Raw genomic sequence first — 26,873 nt, forward strand, 5'->3', positions numbered from 1 at the left:
CTTGCGGCTGAAGTTATAAACAATAATACATATTAATCCATCGTTCTACCATAAAAAACATTCTAGGTGCAAGGACTTTGGAGTATTATCGGCGACAGGCTGTCGTCGGTCAGTTTCAGCATCGGTTAACAGTTAGTCGATGGCTTTTACTTTTTCTTTTTTCGTGTAGACGGTGCTGTTGTTTAATGACAGATGTAACCGAGAGGATGTAGAAAAGATAGAAAGAAACACATGCACGTACTGCACGATCAAATTCTTATTGGGTATGTTTCTTTTTTTATTTTACCTTCACTTTGCCTCTTTCGTAACGGACGGACTAGGTTCTGTTCCGTCAACGACGTGTAATTCTGGTGGTACGTGCCTGAAAAGTGCATCTATAAATGCTTCCTACTTCTCCCCAGTGATAACCGTGAGACGACAACGAACTAAACGGATCAAGGCATTTACCGTAACGTTACAAATCACCATGCAGCGACAATTTCTTTTTTGGCGATTTAAAGATCACGTTTCGTTATTCCGGGCAGGATTTTTCTTTTTCTTTATTCTCCTCATCCATTTGTATCTTCTTCAATTCATCCCCGCACACCGGTCCATACCCAGGGATGGTGAGAAAGAGACTCGGATTGATTCTCAGAGAAGAAGTCGTCCAGAGGCGGATGACACTATCACTTCTGCTGCTCTTCTAGAACCATTTTCGGACACGTACCGTTTACCACGTGCCTATTTCATCAACCTTCATTTAACCGCGTCTTTTTTTACTCGGTACAGAACGTGCGAGGAGATTGATTCTTATCCCTCTGTGAAAAATAAACGACGACGACGACGGGACGACTGTGTATTCTTATAAATGAGATTTCAACCACGTTCAGGAAAGATTTTCACCATTACGATGATTTTCTCCATAGAAATTCTAAAGCTAATTTGTACTTTAACTTCCAAATATCAACAGCGAATCGTTATTTTTGTGAACAAACATATGTCCATTTCCATTTGTTTATAAAATTTCGGCACAAATATACAATCCTCGAGGTCGAACCTCAATGTATTTTTGTAGGATTATGCTATACCGAAAACTGCAACCAAGGCTTGTTAAGAAGACCTTGAAATTATTTCCTGAGTGTATCATATAATATCTTCATTAAAAGTGTACATTTTTTTTTCTTTTTACCAATTCTACCTCTGTGTAGACAACACAACACACCTGCATTTGAACGAATCAATCGGTAACTTCATGGGAGAATGACCGGGCGTATTTTAAGGTATAAGAGAAACATCATTTTTTTTTTTTTTAGACACTTTAGCTGCGGTGCGTCTATTAGGAACGGATTTATCATCTCGCTGAACCCCATTACAGTATCCCATTACCTCAGACTCTCAGTCGTTTGAACTCTGAGCGAACTCTCGAATCGCATTGTATATCATCGGCGACGCGTCTATCTACCTCTCTCTGGAGAAGATATTGTCCGGTTGTAATTCACTCTCATCAATACCTCGACGCTAAACTACTCGCCTGGGAATCAGTCGTCCTACTCCTTCTGCAGCATCGTCTTCGCATCATCTCAGGATAGATAAAACAAGCTTACTGAGAATTGGATGATTCCGCAGAGCAAAGGGTGTTTCCGGGCGTGTTGTTCCAGGGCGAAGGCTGAGGCGCACCCTTTAGTCGTTGGAGTGGATGTGTGCCGTCGTCCTAACCCCACAGAAGGTCGGAGTTGTGTAGGGTTCGAACCTGTTGTATCTAAATACACTACATAGCTCATACAGCATCGGCACCATCTGATTTACAGCATGACGTGACACCGAAACGTTTTGGCTTGTCTTCTTTACTCCGTGAAGAATTCGCGACTTGGCATGCCGTCTGGATTTGTCCATTTGCCGTTTTGTCTACTTGGTGAAACACATTCGCTGGTCAAATCTGGCACTGCGGGTGGAATGAAATCGGGAAACGTGGTAGCTCAAGTACCACATTAGACGGAGCATTCACCATAAGAGAAGGTGAATCAATATCCCCGGAACACGAGTTCGATTCTGAAATGGTCTGAAGTCGTGTCTGCTCCCTCACTGGTCCCGTTTGGAGAGGGAAAAATCTGAACCAGTCGTCATTCCGATCACTGGATTACCGTCACGGGTGGGTATAAGGTACCTACCAAGGTTTCGTTTAGCTCCATGACGTCGTTGGGAAGAAAGTTGTGCAATTACGGAAAAGCACCTCGTTCGCGGGGAAACAATTTTCAAACGCTTCTCAAAGCTTATCGATCCCTACATAATATTTCTGACGTTTTCCTTTTACTCACTCCGAGAGTCAGTCTGCCGGCTGCTGCTGGTCCTCGGCACTGTGGAGGGGCTGAAAAAAAAGGGAGGAAAAGGAGGGTGGGAATGGGAAGATGTTTTCTGGGATGAAGAGTTTCCCGATTAACCAAAGAGGACTCCACTCTCTTTTCATTTTTTTTCTTTCTTTCTTCCTTTCTCTTATCTTTCCCCAACTACTTCTCATTCCCACGAAGAAAGATTTCTACAGCCTCATTTAAAAGTCAAAGCAGTGTGGTATGTATAACCTTGAAGTATGGTGATTTCGGTCCTCTGCAGGGTAAAATCTAACCGAAAATATTGGGGGTATTATGTAAACGGAATTCTGTTGATCGTTGTGTGGCACTGGAGTCGAAAATAAATCACGTGACATGTTTAAAAGGACTAATCAAGGCAGCCCCTACCCTCCCCCTTCCCTCTTTTCAAATCCTTTGGGGTAGAAATTTGGTATTCGCGGAAGGCGACGATCCTAGAACAACCTGAGACCCTCGCGTTCGCTTCTCCCACTACCACCCCGCTTTTTTTTTATTTTCTTAACCCGCATGATTACGTAACCAGAAAGCGTACTAGGACGAAAAGCTGCCATCTTGGCTTTCTTTACAGAATTTTCGAAGGCGGTAGAGGTTGAGGTAAAGCGGAGAGGAACCCGTATGTGTAACTTTCGTAACAGTATGGGGTAAACATTTCGCAGAACCTCGGTCGTCCCGTCGTCCTAAATTTGAAAGGATCCTTCATGGCTGCGTAACACATGGTGAAACCCCAGCATCGCGTCCCCGTCGCCAAGCTTTATCCCCCCCTTCCTCTCTCTCTCTCTCTCTCTCTCTCTCTCTCTCTCTCTCTCACTCTCTCTCTCTCTCTCTCTCTCTCTCTCTGTTCATCTCCTCCCTCTCTTTGTGTGCTCCAACTTTTAACGATTCTAATTTGATCAGTGTCCCGCTGGCTCCTTTCTCCGTTCGCTTCACGCTTTCCTCAATCTTTTTTCGCAACGTACTCCCGCTCTCTCCACAACCAAGCCAGTCGCCTCCTTCTCCTTCTTCTTCTTCTTCTTCTTCTTCTCGTGCTTGTCGCCGAGCAACAGGACGTCAATTTAAAACTCGTCCTACCGTCCTCCGAGGAGACATGGCAGCTAGACAACCAAGCAAGAAGAAGAAGAAGAAGAAGAAGAAAAAGAAGACCCAACCCCAAACCAAACCAAACCAAACCGCCAATTCCTCGTTCTCATGGTAGGTTTATGTCCCCTTCCCCCTTAGTTCTCTACCGGTATAAAAAATGATCGGATGAACAATTTTTCGACGGAGTGGAGGTTCGGGGGCTCCCCTTCTTTCTCCCGAGTACCATCGACGAGTATTAATCCCTGCTCCCAAACCGGAGGGTCGCGTGTAAGGTCAACGGGTCCGGAGTCTGTCTATCTGTAATTTGATGTACCTGCCAGGAGCCCCCCACCTCACTCCTCTATTCCCCATCCCCCATACCCCTGACTTGTTATTTCAGTCAGTAGTTTCGGGATCACGTTTGGCAACGGTTGTACGTACCGTCGTGGGGAAGCGGCGACGAGGGGTTGTCAGGGCGCAGTTAACCTTCCCCTACTAAGTTCGAGCCTCGTGGCTCTCGTACCCTGCCCTCGCCCTTCGCCGCCACCGGTAGAGGAGGGTGGTAAGCAGACGACGGTGTGCGGAATCATGTTGTTGTAGTCGTGTACCGGGCCATGGCTTAGCCGCTCCTCTCTCTCTCTCTCTCTCTCTCTCTCTCTCTCTCTCTCTCGCCCCCCATTGGCAACGTTGCTTCTCTCTCTCTTCCTTTCTCTAAACCCTGTGCTACACACCCCTCACAGACCTACCAATACCACCAACACCACCACCATCGCCGTCACCACCACTAACTGAGAGCACAGGATCTCGGCCTGCGCCCTGGCGCAAATCAATAGTGGGTTGTTGAGCGAGGCAAGCGCGGGACTCGGCCGGTTGCCGCCGCCAACGCTCCTCGAAAGAGAGGCACACCCCCGTCATACTCCACCGAGTTACGCCTGTGGCCCAGGAGGGATGAGAGAGAGAGCGAGAGAGAGAGATCCGTCAGCCCCCTTTCGGCCTGTGCCTTTACTCCATACTCGTAAAACTATTTCGCAATGGACCCTGGAACAGCGCTCCTGGCCCTCTAACCGGCCACTTTCGGGTCGAGGACAGACACCCCAGATTCACCAAAAATTATACCCCACCTGGGCAGTTCATCCTTTGTTTCCCACCAAAGGCCCGTAATTATCATTGGCTGGGTTTAATGCAAAAACGGTTATTCCGCACCGACATTAGGAAATACTCTGCCCCCGTGACTCGGGGCTTGAGGGGCAGATATGAAATTAATGAATTTTTTCAACCTGTGATATGCTTCTCGTCGTCAACGCGAGATCAGCTCCAATTTCCTTCATTTTAAAAGCAGTAACTGCAACATACCGGTTGCTAAAATTAGCCGTTTCTCTGGGGTTGTTGTTTTTTTTTCTCTCTCTTTTCCCTCTTTATTTTTCCTTCACTTTTCTATTTACGTATACATCGATTATTTCTTCTGGCATTATTCCATGCCAAATATACTTTTTCATTCTTGATGCTTAGTCGTCGGAGTTTATATACTTTCCGGGATAGAGAGTATAATAATGCCACGATGGGTATTCTGCCGTCCTATCGTCACCCCCTCAGTTTTGAGTGAGTGAGCTGCTTGCTTTCTCCGGGAATTAGGAACAGTTTAAAATGGAAGCAAATTCCTCCAGAGTATCATAAACATCTCTCCCTGATTCTCTGTTTGCTCGCTGATGATATTTTCTACTATCCTATATAATATATGTGCTCGATTTTCGAATTAGAATATTCAACACGTACTTTCTTTTATACATTTACTCTTTACTTCTTTCATTGTTTCTTTCCTTCTTTCTTTCTTTTTTTTTCTCTTTTGTCAAAGTGTCGCGCGATGAATTTTTTATGGCGATTCTTCATCTGGAACATTGCGACAACTTGTGACAACGCCGTGCATTTCCTATTAGGTAAAAATAATTGTAACGGAAATGGTTTTTCACTACTGCTTCACGCTTTCTTAACAGCTGAATTCACTCAGTTGTCGATATTGCACATCTAGTTTTTACAAGTCGATAAATAGGTGATGAACAGATCGTTTGGTATACAGGTATATATATATATATGTGCTATATACATATTAATGAATTGCTTGGAATAACAAAGTTGATAGAACGGTGTATAAATTCGTTTTGTTGCGTATTGTATACGTATACTTGATACTCAATTTCAAATAATAATAAGATCGTAAATTTCCGTTTCTCCGGAATGAGAATTTATATACCAACTGTAAATTAGGGTGTGTTTCCGGAGGCGGCGAGATATTTGGCTATATATGCGCTATTCGAATCAAGCTTACTGATTAAAAGAATATATTACGAGCTTTTACTTGCGTGAAAGGGGGGGAAAGACGGTGGGAGAAAACGACGAGCAAGCTCGCGAGGTGGAAAAGCGCGTGGGGGAGTCGCCTCGAAAGACCTTATAACCAAAGCCTCGAAGTAAGATAAGCCAAAAGGAAATCTACCGAAGGGGAAAGGAGAGAGAGGGTACAAAGTACCGGAAAAAGGTAATAGATTGGATCTCAGGACTTGGACGAATCACGTCAACTAGAGTATCCTGGTTGAGGAGGATACGCCGCGGAGGAGGGTTTAGAATTCAACGACTACCGGAGACTTTGACAAACGTTTCGCGTATCGCTCTGGATGATCCTATATACATATATACGCGAGAGCAACCAGGAGGAGATTCGAAACTGCAGGGAGAGAAATATGGGAGCCTGGCTATATATGATCCGGTGTAAGGGAGGGGGGAGAGAGGCTCGAAAAGGAACCTTAAAATTTTACGAGACCCACCCGCGAAACGCCGATAACGCACATATATCACCTGATGCTCTAAATAGTTTTCAAACTCTGGGTTGGTTGTTGTACGCATAGTTCACTGAAAATATATCCCCCTAGAGGAAGACGATAACGTATGTATGTGTGTTTAATGCGGTAAGAAATTCCAGTCCGCTTAAATACTCGTAACAACTTTGATGACGGTCTCTGTTGTTATTATTATTATTATTATTATTATTATTTTGAGAACTCTAAGGGACGAATGATCACAAACTAGGTGGTACACGTCATATAGGAATGAAGATAATGACTGAAATCCCAAAGGAGGAATTAATGGCGTGGTATTGCAATCGAACCTTTCACGTTACACCACTCGAGGTATATCATTCGATGAGGTTAAGAACTTTATCCTCTCAATCCTACTCGTTCGACTTTTCCCCTGCTAACAAGACGGCCAATTAAAATTCACGATTTTCGATTTTCGGTTGCCCTGCTGATAACCGTGGAGCCCATCATTACCTGCAACTAGGTACTGGCTCCCAGTACCAGTCGACGTTCCGAACAATACTCCTCTCGGATTCGAATATCTCATTTCGGAGTTCGTAGGTTCGCAGCGCAGCCCAGACCCCGGGGATCATCCGGTCCGCCATCTTGGAGGAGCGACTCTAATCCCTTTCAATACCAATTTCGATAATCGATACTACCGGGTAGTAATACGGCTATAGGGATCCCAACGGGCCTCGTCCTTCTCCTCCTTGGACGACGTTAAAAATGATCGTCAAAAAGCTCAACGACTGATTGTCCGGTTATCGTTCCGTTCCGTTTTCAACGTGCAGACCTGACTCCTTTACGTCCAGGACGGAATACACATGCTGAAATTCAAACGGTATGTGGACTGCGAATTGGTTCCGACTACGTTGCTGGATGAAAATGATCGTCAAAATTCAAATTGGACATCGTCTATTCCATTCCAAGAGGCATCCACTGTTCTGTCATTTCATTCATAAGATCCACGAAACGTGGAAGTTGAAGTTCCGCCGATGGGCTGGTCTTCCTACGGTCCAATCTCAAGATCATATAACCCATGTAACTATAAACAATCTCCATTCCATGCTCGTCCAGAAAGTTATCCTCACCTTTTTCGTCCGCAATGAGTCTGAATTATCTAAAAAAAATTCATTGGACTCTACTCTTTCTCTCTTTACGGAGGGGAACACGAGAGTTGAAATCCAAACAGTGGGTCACTGCTCGCGCATTCCGTTCTCAAGTACATTCGAGCTTGTGAGCAGCAGGCCTACAGTCACTTGTATGTATCGCGTGGACTGGTCGAGGCCTGCGTTACCATCCGGCATGGTTATCGTGTCTGGTTCTCATCCAGGCGCCCTTCGACCGAGGAACTGGAAGGGGATCCCCCTCCCTCCTCCTCTCCTTCCCTCTCTCTCTTTTCTCGATGGACTTGAACCCAGGAACGTCGCGTATCCATTCATCCGAAATTGTAGACCGGGTAAGAACCGCGCCCATTTCATACACGTAGCCCACACACCGTATTCTCCGAGAGCAAACACACGTGCGTGACTGTATCCTCCCCGCGAAGCTTTCCGTAAATCCTACGGTCCACACAACAGTTATTGTTCACTCATTACCGGATCACATCCATGGCGTTCCAATTGGTACCGCTTACCTCTCGACGTGTAGAACACGCCGATAAATCTCTCTATCGTTCCTCTATTTTTTTACTTATATTTTTATCCCATTATCCTGCAGCGCGACAAGATTGCAGACGACGAAGGTACAACAACGACTTATATTCAACTTTCAAGCTCTTCATTATCCCCGACGTTGGCCTAACCCCAACTTACTTATTCATCATTTTTTCGGCCGTTTATCCTGCAAAGAGAGAAAGAGTGAGAGAGAGAGATAAAAGTCGAAGAACAAAGGTCTGGAACATGATTTCCATCCTGTCCATTGACCTCCTCTGTGCTTCACCGCACGCATTTATGACATCCGTATTATCACTTCGCCGTGATGACGAATACTGGGTTTAAAAGAAGACAGACAAATCGCCGAGTTCAATTTAGATCGGCGTTTATCACCACTGCACTGTTCGCACTTGGTGTAGTACATGCTGATATGGTCGTGACTAACGTTAATCGTTCCTGCACAATCAGACTTCGTACATCCGGCATTTTCCTATCCAACTTTCTTCTCCTCGTATCAGTAATGATTTTTCTCTCCCGCCTCATGTTTTTAATTTTTTGTTTGTTTTTTTTCCTCGTTCTTTTTCCTTTCAATTCCAGATAACATTGCTATATACATTATACACGTCCTGTTTTGCTGTCGCCAATATAATCATACGTGAAAGCGCTTTGTTCACATTGTCTCGTAACTTTATTCTCACATTATGTCCGACTATAGTGAGCTAGATCCACAGCTCTTCATCATCACCCGCGCTAGATTGTATTTAAGATAATAATTAGGCGCTGCCTCGTCGTTGAGGCGAGGCTCAGAGGACTACGCATATGAAATAAGACTTGCAAATTTTGCACATACAGTGAAACTTCAGTTATACGTTTGTCAAGGAGTATGACAATACTGACGTATGAGTGAGAATAACGTTAAAGTGAATTGCTCGAATATTCCTAACCTTCATAATTGGAAAATAAAAAATTTATGATTTTCAATGGCTTAGAGGTATCATTTTGTCATATATTTTCATTGACCCTCAGCGAAATCGACTAATATTATTAATCACAGCATTTAACCGCGTCGCCTGTAGGTGAGGCGCTGACCTGAACTTGCCGGAACGTGTTTGGGACAGGAATAGGCACGTATTTCAAATAACGCCATCTAGCGGTAGACAAGTAAACTAAACATCGAAACGTTCACACCATCTAGCGGTAGGAAAGACGAACATCAAATCGAAATTCGTGACTAAAAATTCCGCTGCAATAACGTACAACTGAACAGAGAACAGCGCTAGGGGGTCGAAATTGGTAGCGTATAAGTGCGAATAACGTATGAACGCTAAACGTACAAGTGAAATATTTTACGAGGTTGGAAGTTAGTAACGCTATCGTAACGAAACATTGGGGACATAGTCAGTATTTTCTTATTTTAACAATGACATTGAATGAACCAAGATTGCAAAATATGAGTATGTTTTGTTTTATCACTGTTCAACGAATTTCGAATCGTTTAAAAATCGCTAAATATCGGTTTTTCCCCAGGACGAATCGTTACGATAACGTTACCAACTTCGCAATGATAATATTTTCGCATATGGTTTTTCTGGCAGAAATTGCCAGGACAAAAAAAATTCAACTTATAAACTAGAAAAACTTACAAACGCGATACGTATAAATGAGGGTTTGCTGTGTATATTAACAATCATTCGTCGAATGCTTGGAATGCGATAAACGACATCACGAATAGTTGATTGTAATACGTGCGTCGCCCACGTTGAGGATGCGGTCTCTGTTTTGATAACACTTGGAAAGTGTACGTTCATTCGCCTCTTTCAATTCCATCCTTCGTTTGTTTTTTTTAACTTCCCGTTTCTCTGTTTTCAGAGAAAAAAAAGGAATTTACTGTAATCACCCTGAAAATGAAAAGTTGAGTTTTCGCTAGATCTACACATTTTGAAGTTTGGAGAATCACCCTCAATCATTATCTCAGGACCGTGTTGCCATATTTCAATAATTTTAGTTTCAATCAGAGCGGTAATTCCAAAATTAAAATTCATTAAGTTTTTCATTTGATCGGTTCAGTACTTTTTGAATTCTGTAAATAACATTGTTCCAAAAAATCAACTGAACATGATGATATCTTGTGAATGCTTTGAATGGATGCGAATGAAAACGGGTATCGTAAGAGTTTTTCTATCGATGATCACGAATCGAGGGTCAGATTTGCAAAATTTAAATTTGGCCTATTCGATATGCTGAAAAAGAAAAAAAAAAAAAATGACTACAAATATTTGGATTTTGATGAAAAATGGTTGCCGAAGGTTTATTGGGTGGCTCATCACGAATCTGAGGTCAGATTTACAAAATACAAAATAACGAATCGAATATGGTGGAAAAAAAATCTAAAAATATTCGGATTTTGTTAGAAATTAGTTATAGGCAGAGGTCTTTTACGTTACCGATAACGAATCCAAGGTCAGATTTCTAAAATTTGCAACGAAGCCGCTTGTTTTCATTTCTAATGTATAAATTTTACTCGTCAATTTAATTATTCACCCATCTTATAGTCATTTCTCGTTAGCTGAAGAAAGTGATACAATAATAAGTTGTCTAGGTTTTTTTCCGGGTTTTTTAATCCATCCGTCAGAAGCGATGTTTAAATTTTGTAAACCTGGATTACCTGCTAATAGTATTTAGAAAAAAACTGAACGTTAATACTTTTGGTGTACCACACTATTACAATTTTCGCAAAATCCGCGATTCCTTTTCATCGTCGTAGAGCAACAACGACACAAGGATCATGTATTGATAATTTTCTTTACCCTAAATTCTTTTCCACTCACTTCAACTTTCCTCTTTCGCTTTTATTACTTCTGTGTTTTACGACAAAATCAATATGTACATAATATATCCTCCGTGGTATCGACTATTGCCGAATTTACCGCCCTGTACGGTTATACACCGATATATATCTACGCCCATCGGTTTTTCTCCTCATCAATGAGCTGCGGTAGCTTTCAAGCTTGTACACACCCTGACATATCTCGAACACATTTCGAAGGACGTATGCGGTGTACAGTCCGGGCAAAAAACAAAAGTGTACAAATTAATGAATTTCGAATCTATACCTACCAAACATCGAGTTTCGGTAAAATAGAAATCATAAAAAAAAAATGTGATATCAATTTTTCCCGAGCTCTCGAAATTACCGAAAATATTACATTATGTAACAAGGGAATAAAGTCGACTTTTATTCCTGTGTTACGTAAAGGACTTTATTTCCGATTCAAATCTGGCCGAAATATTTATTTTGAAAATTGGGACTTTTAAATCGGGCTGATATTTTCCTCAAATGCGTTTTAGGAAAAAATATGCCACTTTCGTCCCGGTTTTTAGGTAAAAAAAAAAGTTGACTTCATCGTTGAGTCGGGAATAAAATAACTTACAAAATTAAAAGTTTGATGCTGGTACTGTGTTTCAATGTACACTCACGTTATCAAACATTCATAACATCAGGTGTATAATTTCGCGTGAAATTCATTTACGAACAAGATGAGATATTATTATTACTATTATTCAATGGAAATTGGACAATACTGTGCAAATCCTGTATCAGCAAAAATTCCTCATTACCACGCACAAACTGTTTCAAATTATATGGAAATGTCCGAGTCGTTTCGTCGAAAAAATTTGTGGTTTTAATTTTTAATTCATTTATTTTTATTGTATTGTTTTTTTTTCCCCCCATCTCTGTGACGGTTAAATTTCGAGTGCAGACTGACTGGAAAACGGCCGCCCTTTGATCTCTGCATTTAATTACGTATTGATCCTCGTTCTATTTGTCTTATGCCGGTCGCGGTTGTCACTCTCTTTGTGGACACATACCTATCTCTATTATACGTATAAATAGCGTGCACACATGCGTACAATAATACACAGTTATAAAACTCAGGTCCAGTATATTCACGTACGCATTAATAACTATCCTCCCCCCAACAGTTTGTCTTCCCTCGCCTCGACTATACACGAATACCCACCCCGTAAATCGAAAGCTAAAAAAGAATTATCATCACTCTCCTCCCCCTCTACCCCTCAAAAGTCTTTCCGACACCCTAACTTGACACTCTGTTTGCGTTCATCACACATACGGAGAACAAACAACCGTGCGTCTGGTTACAAAGTCGATTGAAAACCGAACCGATGCTTCTCCGATTGTTATCCGCGTGGTAATTGATCGCATTGCATATCTGTAACGCATAACACAACGCGTGTCATGCATACCGGGATTGTTGGTAACGATCCAATCAATCGAATTTAAAACTTTACACGAGTCTTTAATTGTAAAAATTGTTTTCCATACCGCTGGTGACGTTATGTATTTATTTATTTTTTTTCTCTTCTTGTTACAGAAGCTGCAGACTATCGCCGAAGATTTTTGCGGTCTCGATGTCAACACGCCTCTAGGAGGTCAGGATCCTATCATTGCTGTACCGGTCCTCGCTTTCGAGGAGCATCTAACTGCCGTTGCTGCAACATCGACCGGTGATTACACCGTTGTCTTTGTCGGCACGAGCGACGGCCATCTCAAGAAAGTGAGTCGTCCCTTTTTTTTTTTTTTTTTCCTTTCCAAAGTTTCTTCTTCTCCCTCCTCGACCCTCTTTATTTATTTTTTTTTTTTTTTTTCAACTCTTATTTCGCTTCTTTTTCTAGTACTGAATTTCAATCATCTCCTACTTCTCGTACACCTTATTATCAGGCATTATAGTAATAATATACCGTGTATATATACATATAATGTATCTAATCTCTTCATCCATCTTATTTTACTCTCAGTTCCTTTACAATTTTTCCTAAGCTCCCCGCTTTCGTTTGTACCTGTAGTATGACGTTGAAAAAAAAAAAAAAATTTTCAATCAATTTTTCATCCAACGATTCTCGTGTAATATCTACGACGTATTACCTGCGTCAGTACGTACGTAATATATTTATATACGATACGTACCGTTATTGAAAATGAAATACAGATTTCCTCGACGCATGAATGGACGGATATACCTATTATATGCGTATAAGAGTTACGTATACGCGGAGGTTTTATCCTAGACTAAGTTACGCCCACCTAATACCTACATTGATCTATATTTGCCCGAGGACGAAGAAGCAGAAGCGTACTTTCTTATCTTACCTGTATTCATATGTTTATATATATATATATATATATATACATATATGAATATGTATAACCGCGGTTTATTCATGTATACATGAAATATAAAATCCGTCGAAACGCGAGTTCCAGAAAATTCGAATATAATCTTTTCGGAGAACGCGGGCAACAATTGAGCTAACAATTTTTCTGCTTCTTTGGAAAAAGTGTACCTACTTTGATCTTGCACGAGTATGGATATCAAGTCTGTACAGTAATATAAAAATCAGATTAAACTTAGAGAGAGAGAGAGAGAGAGAAGGAGGGATCAATATTCACAAAAAATATCCATCCCGTGTCTAAGTTTATTTTCCTCAGACGTTATAATATCATTTCTACAAAATAAATATCATTCGGAAAAATTTGTTGAAACGAGAATGAGATGGCAAAGTGAATAATAAGTAGAGAGAAAGAGAGAGAGAGAGAGAGGGAGAGAAAAAAAGGGTTTAATATTGAATTTATAAACGCTGAGCCAAGAGTTGGTATCAGATGTGATGAAAAAAAAATTTCCATCCCAGGTTTTTCGCTTCGCGTGAAGATTGGAAAATTTAGGAAAAATAGAAAAAGAATATATATAAAAAAAAGGAGAGAAGAGAGCAGAGAAAAATGTTTCTATAGAGGCGAAACGCAGAGAGAGAGAGAGAGAGAGAAAAAAAAAAGGGTAAACGTATAGCAACGTTTACACATCGAGCTGGGAACAAATAGGTTTTTCATTCGGGTAACGACGATTCGCCAGATTTTCCACAGTCTCCCTACCATTTTCGTACCGTCGTTCGTTCAGCCTCGGTACAGCACTCGAGCGATTAATTACATTAATTGAATATTTACTCACTCAATCGTGAATCGAACTGGAGCCCATTCGGTAGGCAGGCAGCCATACTGTAGCAGTCGACGACTCGATGCAGGAGTATTGCCGTAGTAAATAACTCATTTAACTATCCCCTACCCGATTGCAAAAGTCTATGCAGATGCTGTTGCTGTCGCCATTGCTGTTGCTGTTGCTGTTGTTGTTGTTGAATTCAAAGTGCATCGACTATCGCATGGTCTATTCGTATATTATTTCTCGACGCGTACAAACAGCTTTGTTTACATTAGTTTTGATCGGATTATCATTTTCAACAATGGATTTAAGCTCCCGCAGCGTGAAATAAATTAACGGGGATGAATAATTTTATTATCTATATAACGGACGATTAGGAAATAAAATGTTTGCACATTTTTTTTTCCAATTTTTTTTACATTTCGTTCAATAATTTAATATTTAATAATTAGAATGAAATATCAATCAATGACGATCGAATAAAACGTCACGACATTGTGTCATAAACGCGAGTTTGTCGAGGCGCGTGCTGCTGACGATGTAAGGTATACAACTGTATCGAAAGAAAAAGAAGAAGAAGGAGAGAAAAGAAAAAAAAAAAAAAAAAACGAAGAAACCGTCTGTGGGAAATAAGAAATAAAATAAGGTTTATGGGGCAAAAAGGTGTTAAAAGTCGACGGGCTTGTCCTGCGCACAGATCCGACCCACACGGGGATTACTATATAGAAATGATTGATCGTAGCCTAATGCCCGGCTAACTTTTGTTTCGGTTTTATGCTCGTATACCTCCATTGCCTGCACAGTCTGCCTACTATTATATTATACACACGTGGATGTTATTTTCTGTCTTACTTTCTTTCCGATTTTGCAAACTACGGCTTTGTTATCGTAACGAGTACGCAGTACCCGGAGTTTTCGGTGAAACTTGCCGCTTAACGCCGGCAGATAGGCAACCGAAACCACACACTGCATTCCTACACGTATGCAATGCGTATAACCACCGGTTGCCTGGATGTTGGCGTTTAGTGGTAATATTCACCGAAAACTCGTGGTTTTTGAGGGGATTTAGAACGTCGAAACAGCCGAGAATGCACTTTTTTCTTCAGGAATTCATTGGGAGCAAATGGATGCGGGTAAAAAAAACATTCCCTTTGCACAATGTTTATTAATGGCTTGAATAGTATGAAACTAATTTTTTTTCATCACGTAAAGTTGATAGCATTGACCGGATGTAGGGTCAAAGGTTAGGTCATTGTTTTTTCATATGCTTCGTTTTGCAGCGATATCTTGAGTGTTCCAGTGGACCGATTTCAGTCAAGTTTCACTGAAATGCTCCCAGGGCTTGTAGTTTTTCCGGTCTTGCTTGGAGAAAGAAGAAAAAAATCGAGCAAATTCAACCATTTTTGTAGAAGCATCGATTTTTCATTAAAATTCCAAACTTTGTTAATCAATATATAATCAAGACACTAGAGTTTTTCCGGCAACTTCCGAGTACGGTCCAAAAATGACGCGCGTGCTGAAATCGATCGGAAGGTCAGTTTTCGAGAAATCGTGCAAAAATTCTAAAAAACAAAATAAAAATCAAATTGGAGAAAAACGTTCTGAAAGTTTTTGATGACTTGTCGATACTCATTCCACCGTGATACGATGTTTCTCGTGCAGCATTCTCTTCGATCTCCTTTTGTTTTATGATTTTTTGTCCAATTCCCAGATTTCGAAGAAAGTCGAGTTTGCGGATTACGCAACGATCGACGCGTTCGCCTGACAAATCCGTAAGTTTTCGTATTTTTCAATAATTGAAACGCCAAAATACGCCGCAAGGATGGCACTTTCGAAAAAGCTACAACGGAAAACAAAAGAAAGAAAATATAAATCATTTTTCAACGCACTAGTCCTCTTAAGAAAGCGTAGAGGGTGGTAAATGTGACATCGAAACGATTCTTATTTCCGTACACTTGTTATTATATGTACATTGTATACACGCTTGCACGTGGATATCGGATATGGCCCGGGAACTCTGTTATACCTTGGAAAAGTACGATAAATAATTCGAAAGCCATAAGAGACACGGTACCTTATAACATACACAGCAGCAGTAGCAGCAGATGTAAGGCGAATTATATTTTCATTTCGTCCGTCGAGTATAGCAGCGTCAAGTTGCACAGTTGTTTCACTCTTTTCGTACCTATCCTGCTTTCTACATCGTGGCACAAGGATGCGTTGTCCTTATTTAATATGCATTGTTACATTTTTAGAAAACACACGACCGTTGTGGGTTCCAGCTTTATGCCAAAAGTGATGAAATATTTATGCATATACATGCACACGCGTTATTAACTTCATATTTTTCTTACTGTACCTATTTGAAAAAGGCGTAGCAAATCACTTTATATACTTTTTGCAACTAGTTTTATTGCGTTATGCGAATTTTTATATTTCAAAGATTCATTACAGATTTTCTTCGACGTATCGTTTATCTAGAATTAACACCTGAGATTTGACATCGCATGTTCAAACTTCTACATGCATACGTATAGTTAACTGTAACAAACGAATACAGTTAAAAATGATTTTTTTCTTCTTAATCCTTGACCGTTGCGCATGCATTGTGTATGTAAACGAGTTAATTAATCGGGACATGAATTATTTTCACGGTATGTTGTGGGAAGAATTTTCGAGGAATAAGGTAAAACTAAGGCCAAGTCACTTATCACCTTTATTCTTTCCAAATGAAGAAGAACAACTACACTCGACTTTACTTTTACTGTCAGACAAATCGCGAGTCACGTCGAGCGCTGTTGTTGCAGCTGTATTGACCCCGGAAAATCGTCTCTTTTTCGCGCGGTCAGATTCAGGCTCCTCAGCACGTATCCTGCGGAACCTAGAAACCGTACCATAAAATATCGCCGGACGGTATAGCGGCGTGCCTAATTGTCCTGTGCAGGACACGCGGGGCAAGCCTGCAGGATGCCTAGTCGCCTAGTCGAGGAGTCGAGGGCCGGTCGAGTAGGGCCAGAGTACCGTTAAAGGTGAGGAGGAGACAGGCTCCATGGGTATACTCCAACCATGCCCGATGGCGGCGGCGAGTATCGTTGGAATAAGAGGACTTGGCGTGATACAGTGTTGTCCATAATACGACGAGCCGGCAGTGTTACCCACGGTCTTATATACAGGTCTTGAAACTCGTCGAAATTTGCGTGGTGGGGGAAATACGCTTACGCTGTATTTTTCGTTTCTTGACGCTGCCGCTAGTTCGCACTGTCGTAAGGTAATGTTCGCAAACACAACCTCTAAATTCTATCTAAATATGCTTTATCCTTTTGGGTTGTTTCATCAAAATCTTATTCAAACTCATTTGAACCGATAATACGGTTAGACGAGGTGATGGACCTGTTTCTATCTCTTTCCCAAACAACCTTACTCTACCGCTCCGCCTCTAGCGGCCCCAACCGGAATTAAATACTATTTCTTAAGCGTTCAGCCCTCTGTATGTCTGGAGACTCTACTGGTGGGGTTCTGTCCTCTTATTTAAGCACAGGCCGTTTCGAATAGTGACCACGAGTGTCGCTGCTATCGAGGGATTCAGGCTGTGTGAGAGAGACGGAAAGAGATTTCAAAACCACGGACGGTCAACAACCTGTTTCCATCTCTTTCGCACGGGTGCTGTGTAAAAAATCAGCAAAACCCAAAATCAGAATTGTCAGAATTCCGAACATCGATATATCGAAAAGTCACAATCACGAAAGAACAAAGTGTGTGAATCCTCGTTAAGCCAGATATTATGGAAATAGAATATAAAAGTATCGAAATTTGAAGTTATAGAATTTAGAATACACAACTGGTGAAAATTCCGGAAGGCCATTCGCAGAATGAGGCAAATGCGATTGCTCGCAATCACAAGTAAATAACTTTCAGATGGATCATGAAGTAGAATTTTCAGCTATTCGTATTCATAAATGCGAAGGAGTATCAGAACGGTTAGAACTGAGAGTAGTAATCTCATAGAAAATTCGGAATATAGAATTGCAGTATATCAGAATCGTCAGAATGAAGAATCGCAATATATCACAAGAGTCAATAACTCATATGATATTAGAAGCCGCGAAATATAAGTTTATGATAATCAAAAGTCAAGTCAGCAAATAAAAACAGGCACATCGTTGGCCACACTCTAAAGGGCTAACCCAACAGCTTTAACAACTCAAAGTTGTCCATTTGCATTGCGTTCGTTCTTCTTTATTAAGTATTGGGTGAAGAATTTGCTTGATTCTGTATATAAAACATTTTACAATTCAAAATAGATCAGTTGGATAGACTCGGAATGTGAAATTCTGGTGGTAAGCCATCTATGTGGTTACTTGCGGAATACCGATCTTTCTGAATTGTACGATTCTGAATAATGACCATTCTATATTTCTGGATATCTGTTTTCCGCCGTTTCTAGATGATGAAGTTCTAACTTTTATTTTTATAATATTTGTGAATACATTTGAGAATATGAAACTTTCTACAAATTCATTCTCTAGAATATTGACTTTATTCATTATTAAATTCTGCATCTCTGAATTCTTGGATTAACGTTCCCTGAAGTAAGTGGGTTCGGACAAATAGAGCTCTCTACTAAATACATTTTAGGTAAACTGCAGCTTTTTATTGGGCAACATTCGGGACTTGAAATTTCTGATAGTATCTGTTCTCTCATATTTGATATTCGAGTTTATTAAATTCGAAATTCTGGCCATTCTGATTTTCGGTTTTTCTGATTTCTTACCCCCAACCCGCTCGCACAGCCTGAATCCCTCGATAGTAACGACACTCGTGATCGCCAGGCGAAACGGTCGGTGCTTCAATAAGAGGGCACACCCGTCACTGAAATTTTGAGCGAGTTCCCAGAGACCTCTATGTAAGACCGGGGTGTTACCAATGCTTCTACGACGCCATGGTCTTGGTGGTGAGAAGAAGAAGCGTGTCTCTGTCTCTTCGTGGCGTTGAGTCGCGTTGCCGAGAACACTCACCGAGTTGTACCCACGCCGATTATCGTACTCGTACCAACCACATCGCCTTGGCTCACCGGAAGATTATGATCTAACCCTAAACCCTAAACCCTGAACCTAAACTCGCGGTTGCGATTTCGTTGAGGTTGTCCGAATCTAACAAGCGACGACGTTAAAGCAGCGTCCCCATTTCTGTAACTTGTACCCATGGAGAAATCGTGTGCGATGTTCGTGACGACGCAACGTATAAGCTCAGCTAGTCCGAACAATGAATCACCGCTTATCGTTTGAAATTCCTCGATTTCGACCCTTAGATAAACATTCGCGACTCCTCCTACGCTTCCTCTTCCTCATCCCGTTCTCTCACACATACACATACACGCGCATTTGTGTGCAACGTATACCTATAAGGTACTAGACGATCACCGTCGACAACGGTCCTTCTCTCACCCTCACTTACAAGCTCACCGAAAACCACTCTCGATTTCTAACCCTTTTCATCGAATTAGGTGTCCGGGAGACGGAAAAATGGAACGTCAATATTTGACTTGGTCCATGACGCTCTCCACCGTCGTTTGTTGCTCATGTTTTTTCCCAGGGTCTGGTGTAAGCGTTATTTTAGGTTTTTATACCTCGGATATATAAATGAAATTTTCCGTCTTGCGGGGCACGGCGTTTCCTGCATGGACTTTCAAGATTTAAGTTATCTTGGGATGGATGTTCATTTAATTACTGAAAATATTCACTAGAATTAACCGTCTGTGTGGGGTTGAAATTTTTTATCTTTTTGTCAATTCTCGTTTGTCGAGAGTGTTGGTATAGTGTGGTACAAGAGGAGAAGCGCAACTTAAGAGCAACTGGAATGTCACTTTTGAGTACTCTTGACGCGCATATGATTAACAGAGTAACGTTTGGATTAGGAAGTGAAAAAATAAGAATGATAAAGACACTTGGAAAGAAAGGGAAAAAACCGGTAATGAGGTGAGATGAGGACGTGGAAGAAGCGGTTGGTTTTACACGAACGAACGGGTTTTCTTTGCCGGGAGTGCACAATGAAAATACCTCCCGATGATGCGCGAGAGATAAAAGGAATGCATCTCTGCATATGCGGTTCACGGATGTATAATAGTCCACATATTATATAAGAAAGAGATAAATTGAACGAATGGAATTCACCGTCTGTATGTGTTATACGTTATAACATATATAGGAAAGTGACTTCGTACAAGTCCCGATTTCTGTATGAGATGGTCGGGTTTGTGTTCACCTCGATCTCTCCTAAGTACCAAGGCTCGTTCCGTCGTTCATCGTCCATCGTCCATAGTCCATATGCTCGTACGAAGAAGACGACGACGACGATGAGAAGCGTACCGGCGTTTATAGTATAATGCAGACGGAAGAAGGTGGGCATAGAAGCACACGATGTAGGATAGATGGAGTGAAGCCTCTCTCTCGCTCTCTCTCTGCATGCGTGTGTAGACAAAAAGTTGACTGAGAGCATAAAGGACAGACTCATTGTCGGTCGAGGCTATGTCCCAGGAGTTTGCAGCTTCCAGCCCACACGTATACGCTCATTATACGTATAAGGTGTAATGGTTTATCTTTGTTCAAACGTAAACACAAGGGCCTCTAAAATATGCAGATTAAAAGGAAGACCGTAAATAATATCTGCAGGAGCTGCTGGTATAATATAGCTGAGAGATGTGTGGGAGAAGGTGGGCCCAGGTGGGGAGAGGTCGGTAATATGTTAACAAGATACCTTACCGCCAGGGATATATTTAGGAGATAGAGTTTGTCTAGGGCCTGGGAAAGAACCCGACTCTCTCGGTCCTTTTTAACCCCCTGAGAAAGTTTTCTTGATGTCGTAGTAACGTCCTGTGTACCGGTATTCAAAAACACACAAGAAGGAAAAAAAAACAAATAAATAAATTAAGTGAAAGAGAGTCGCCGAGACGTGAAGGGAGAGGGGAACAAATAGACCAAGGAACGAAATTCTTTACCCAATAACGGTTTGAGTTACTTGCTTTCGTTTACTTTAGTTTGGTAGCAGTTTGCTGCTAACTCGTTTAACAATCCGTTTAGCGCCTGATGATTGCGGTCACCGACTGATTGCGGTTTTCTCCCGGGTATTTTATTCCCTCCCCCCCTTTCATTCTATTTACATCCGAAAAACGTTCGAGCACTTTCCTCCTTTGGCATCTGTCCGCGGTTTTACATTGTGGGTACTTAGACGTAAGCTACGTTGCTGAGTCTTGGACTGTTGGCTTATCAGAGCGGTCAGTTGAGGAAGAATTTTATAAAACAACGGAAGTTGCGGTGTTTTTCAAAGACGACCACGTGTGATTTATTTATCACACCAGGCAAATCGTTGGATACCGCGCATTACGATTGCTTCTTGTCTCACTCTTTTCTGCTCATTCCATTCTCATTTTACAATACGAGTATATTGCGTGACTCCTTGAACAAAATACGCGTCATTTGTTTCTGGTGATTGTTGACTGTGCCTGACGTCGACTAATGTCTGTGTGCTCAAACGAACTTCTCGATACACCTTGGATTCCACTAGAGACACTGTACATACAGCATGGTGGTATAGATAGTGTGCTTGTACACGCACACTTGGAAGCTTTCCCACATTTCGCACTTCGCGGAATACTACCGCGAATTAACTCAATTCGCAGATAATTGCACCTACGTTAGTCACTGTACTGATATAGCTGATGATAGGTTACTCGATTTGCTCGGTTCATAGAGCCTGCTGGGAAATACATACATATCCGGTTTCTAGCTGGTTCTCATTCTCCTTTTGTTGTTTCGGGTTTAACTGTTCCTTGGAAGGATTCCTTGATCGCTAACTCGTCGTAACATTTACAGCTGATAAGTTAAGCAGGATTGGATAATTGCGATGCGGAACCAACGACGTGCAAGACTGACAATGAGGTAGACTACTATTGCCGATGATCTTTGCACATCGCGATATTCTTCGCACGTATTTCGATTAATTGTCTCATGATTGATATCATATTATTATCGACGATGAAACATGACACGTACACATACAGCATGTCCATACGATATGCGTACAGGCAAACCGCCTGCGGGCAAAGCGACAACGCGTCATCCTCGTCAATCCAGCTCAGAGGAATTTGAATAAAAAATGACCTGCCGCCGCTCACACAGTGGTCGTTAAAAGGATAGTGGCGTTCAAAAAAAAAAAAAAAAACTTTTTAAAAGCCTGGTAAAAAATTGAATTCGAGGTGGACTGGATTACGCAAGATGAATGTGCAACGAGGAGTTGGCGGACGTAACGAATAATAACTGATAATTGAAAAAAAAAATATTGAAATTCTTCTTTCACTGTTCGAGAGAACCGTTTCAACTCTTGTTGCCTCTTGCGTGTATGACACGTACATTCTTCTCTACTTTAGAATCGCCTCGCTAACCATACCTACACATTTTCTACCGTTCATCGTCTCGAGATGATTATCGGCTTGAAAGAATTCATTGTTTGTTCAGTACGTAACGTCATGAACAAAAACTATCTTTCTAACGTTTTACTCCTTGTTTTTAAGCACCAACAACAGCAATAGCAAGTCCCGAAAGTTATCGTCAAATCATGAGCGAAATAACACGTTGTGTGCATGGCTGGTTATATTGTGACCAAGTAGCACGTCGATCTCATGAAGCACATTGCTCCATAGATATTTCTTCGAACGTGTAACACTAAGCTTCTCATTTCTTTCATTGTCAGCCAATGAAAGTAGTCGAACCAGCAGATTCCGTTTCGGTTCATAGGATACGAGAATAGTAATGAAACTTTTGTTTCATTATCAATTTGGATACCTCAGAGGACGGTGAAAATCATTCTTGAAAGAACCAAGCATAGGTGCCCGCGTCTTTACGACTATAGGATTCTAGGTATATTACAGTGTCAATGCGCGTGTGTCTGCGTGCGTGAGGTTTCCTGTTTCATTGACTTTATCTTTGATGGGTGGTTCGAGCATAGTGTAGGTGTCTTCCAGGTGTTTTAACTGCACCGGCACGTGCGATAGTGGTGTACCTAGGTGGTACCTAGCTATACTCGTTCCGATGACCAAACTTACGGTGTACCAAAGCACCTCGGTCAGCCGGAAGAGGTATTGGTAGAATAAAAAGTGTACCTAATAAGGTGTGCGCGCATACGCAAGAGGAATTTATGACTCTTATCGGGTTGGAGAGATGATTGTAGTTATTACAGAAGGCTTGTACTCCACGATAAGAAGTTATTCTTAACTTATTGTATGAAAGGAAAAATGTGTCTAGAATTTAGAACTGTATGGATGGACGATACACGCTTCTCCGTGTACCTATTGTCAGGGGAATTTTAACCCACAACTCTTTTCTGATGATAATCGTCGCCCCGGTGCCCATCGTCCTTCTCCTCGATTGGCCAACTAACTCATTATTATAAATTATCCGGAGCGTACCTTTGGAAGGAGGTACTGCTCACCCGTGTTGTTAATGACTCCAATCCATGAACGTTCTTTATTTGTTTATTATTTTTATTCTCATACAGTAGATATCAAGCGTCATTATTTATCTCGAGTTGTAAATTAACAGATGGATCTCACGGTTTCGTTGTGCACTCGTTGTACTGTTACGTCTATGATCGTTCTTTGGGCTACGGCTACCATGTACATAAATACACCAGCTCCTAATGTTGCAGGGCGTATAATTTTTTAAATCGTATCATTCTTTCACCTGTCAATTATAATGCGAAAGATTCACTCATCCTTTCCCGTCTGAATCCTATATCTATATATGTATACCGCATGGAGTCCGTAGTGGTTGACGGACAGGAGGTGTGTATCATCTGTTTAATAGTTAAGAAATATCTTGAATGAAATAATCACGGTTCCTGTCTTGTGGGCAGCGTTGCATTGCATTATAAATATAACGTACTCTTTCTCTCTACTAGCCGGTTAATTTATAGCAGTGGTATCGTTTATTTCTTTCTTCGTTTATGTAGGTACGCTTGAAGAAGTAGTTGAGTGTAGGTACGTACGTACATGCCTACATACCATAATACCCACATTGTACGAAGGTACGCCACGTCTGCAAGAGTAGGAAATTCGTGGGCGGGTCTGACCAATGTGGTCGACCACTTACCGCGCGTTTAGAGCAATAAAACTTACTTATACTCCCTTCTTCGGCGCCCTCGTTCTGCCCGCCAACCCACCCCCAAAAACCTACTTTGCTCTGAAGTTGTCAATTAACATGAAACACGCGTAAGTCTGGGTTAATCGTAAATCTTGGCCTGTGATCGATACCGCTTCCACTTCCGCTTCACCGCTACACTTCAACTGTTTCAACCCCTCGGCACCCTCGTGGATTTGGAATTAAGTCCGGCATCGTTCGGCGGCGCGTTACTTTCTTCCTTCCATCCTTCCTTCGACATCGTACTTGAGACAAAAACACACGAATGACGAATATAAATTAATCTTGAAGAACTTGGCTACTGCGGTCATTAATTTCTGGTTTTTTTTTTTCTCGTTTCAGGTCGTCGTTGAGACTGCGACCTCGGCTCAGAAGTATGGTGACCTTGAAGTGGATCCGAAATCCCCGGTGAATTCGGACCTACATTTTGACTCTCAGCTTATGCATCTCTACGTAATGACACAACGCAAGGTGTCCAAGGTCAAAGTTCAGGAATGCTCGGTATACAAGACGTGTTGGGATTGCTTGGAGGCCAAGGATCCTTACTGTGGTTGGTGCTCGTTGGAGAACAAGTGCAATCTGAGAAGCGACTGTCAGGATGCAGCCACCGATCCCTTGTACTGGATTTCGTACAAGAGCGGTCGGTGCACTACCATAGCAAGCGTCACTCCGAATCAGCTGCAAAGAACGACTGCAAGGACCCTGGATCTTGTGATAGAGAACCTTCCGACTCTCCCGGGGCAGTTTCTCTGCGCGTTCTCGGCCCTCGATAAAACCCTCATAACAAATGCTACTCGAAAATCGTACGGCGTTAATTGCACCACTCCAAGGACCGATCTGCTGCCGTCGATACCCCAAGCCGAGCACCACTTCACGGCCAGATTGTCCGTCCGAATGACCAGCGGACCCGACCTCGTTGCCACGAATTTCACCTTCTTCGACTGTAACACGTACAGCTCTTGTACCCAGTGCGTTTCGTCGAGCTTCCCCTGCGACTGGTGCGTCGATGGTCACAGATGCACGCACGATACTGCCGAGAATTGCCGCAATGACATATTGGTCACCGGAGTCAGCGTGAGTAGTGCTTTTTGTCGAGGAACAGTTTTAACCGGATTGTTTTCCCTTCATTCAACCTGTGTTATATTGATCCGTTGTGTATTTGTAATTTCCAGAGAATCGGCCCGAGTTATAGAAGTGGACCAGGTTTCTGTCCTACTATTAACGCCACGGATTCTAAAGAAATACTGGTCTCGTCTGGAATAAAGAAAAATATTCGTGTCAAAGTGCATATCATTGGGGTGAGCGCAGAATTTGATCATAAATCTGAAAATTGTCGACCATGTTTAAGATGAAAGATTCTGCATGTAATACGATGGGATCAAAATTCTAAGTATTCTTCTATTTATCTCTTCAACAGCAATTCATCGTACAAACGAGGTTCGTCTGTCAGTTCAACATCGAAGGACGTGTAACCAGCGTTAACGCACAGCTTCTAGCAGACACAATATATTGCGATTCGACAGAATTTTCATACACGTCAAGGGCGCCTAACATCACGGTACCCTTCGCAGTGATATGGGGAGGCTCAAAGCCTCTGGACAATCCTGACAACATTCACGTTGTTATATACCGTTGTAAGGACATGGCTGACAACTGTGGCATGTGTTTGGCTCTCGCCCAAAAGTACGGATGCGGGTGGTGTCAAAGCTCTGATAAGTGCGAGGTGAAAGAACAGTGCAATAATCGAGGTTCCGGTATTTGGCTAAACAGAAATGAAACCTGCCCAAACCCGAAGATTCAATCGTTCGAGCCGCAGCTTGGACCCTGGGAAGGAGGTACCAACGTAACTATACGAGGAATAAACTTGGGGAAAACATTTGCCGATATATACGCTGGGGCGACGATTGCCGGACTTCCGTGCGAGCCTTACCCTGAACTTTACGTCAGGACGAAACAGATCGTATGCAGAGTTGACGGACCTGGTACTCCTCAGGAGCGAAAGGGACCCGTGATAGTCAAGATAGAGGATTTCCGTGGTTACTCGGACGTCAACTTTGAATTCGTCGACCCTGTCATCGAGTCCATATCGCCTAAGTATGGCCCTCGGAGTGGCGGGACCGTAATCAGGATAACAGGACGTTACATGAACGCCGGCAGCAGGATACTCGCTTTCATAGACAAGCTACCGTGCTCCATAATAAGCGCCGAGGCCAACGAGACTCTCTGCATGACCAGTGCCAGCAACACCACTCGTAGCGGTGTGCTAAGGATGCAGTTTGACAGCGGAGTTAGGCAGTACAACGGCGTTTTCGAATACGTCGACGACCCCACGATAGAATCAGTCGAGAGCGGCGTTGCGGGACAGATCAAAATACCCAAGGGAATTCCCGCAGGTGGTATAAAGATATCGGTAATCGGGAAGAATCTTGGATACGTGCAGAATCCTCAAATGTACGTCTATTACGACGACAAAATGTTCGTCTCTCAGTGCGCTACGTTCAGCCATACAAACATGATATGCAATTCACCCGCCGTCGAAGTATCCGAAGATACTCACCTGGACGCTGATCATCCACTGATGCTGGAGTACGGATTCCGCATGGACAATGTCACGGGCGTACAGAATCTCTCCGCTAATGGGTTCGTGATGAATTTCATTGTATGCAGTGTTATCGTACCCTGACAACTTCCAATGCTTGTTTATACTGGGTGGCGTTCTTCAAACGTCGAAATCTTAGCATATTTCAACATTTATATCTCTTTTCTGACCAGT

General features: G+C 42.1%; 1 protein-coding gene across 6 annotated transcripts in view; it reads left to right on the plus strand.

Moving 5' to 3' along the window:
- Positions 1-26,873, plus strand: part of PlexA (plexin A) — a 73,070-nt gene that overhangs the window by 38,893 nt on the left and 7,304 nt on the right. For all 6 annotated transcript variants that reach the window (XM_046627226.2, XM_046627225.2, XM_046627229.2 and 3 more), the window contains 4 exons: positions 12,294-12,476; positions 24,443-25,174; positions 25,273-25,398; positions 25,518-26,740. In XM_046627226.2, coding sequence (XP_046483182.1) covers positions 12,294-12,476; positions 24,443-25,174; positions 25,273-25,398; positions 25,518-26,740 — 2,264 coding nt within the window. The remainder of the gene's footprint in view (positions 1-12,293; positions 12,477-24,442; positions 25,175-25,272; positions 25,399-25,517; positions 26,741-26,873) is intronic.

Source organism: Neodiprion pinetum, chromosome 5 (genome assembly GCF_021155775.2).
Source record: "Neodiprion pinetum isolate iyNeoPine1 chromosome 5, iyNeoPine1.2, whole genome shotgun sequence".
NCBI classification, from domain to species: domain Eukaryota; kingdom Metazoa; phylum Arthropoda; class Insecta; order Hymenoptera; family Diprionidae; genus Neodiprion; species Neodiprion pinetum.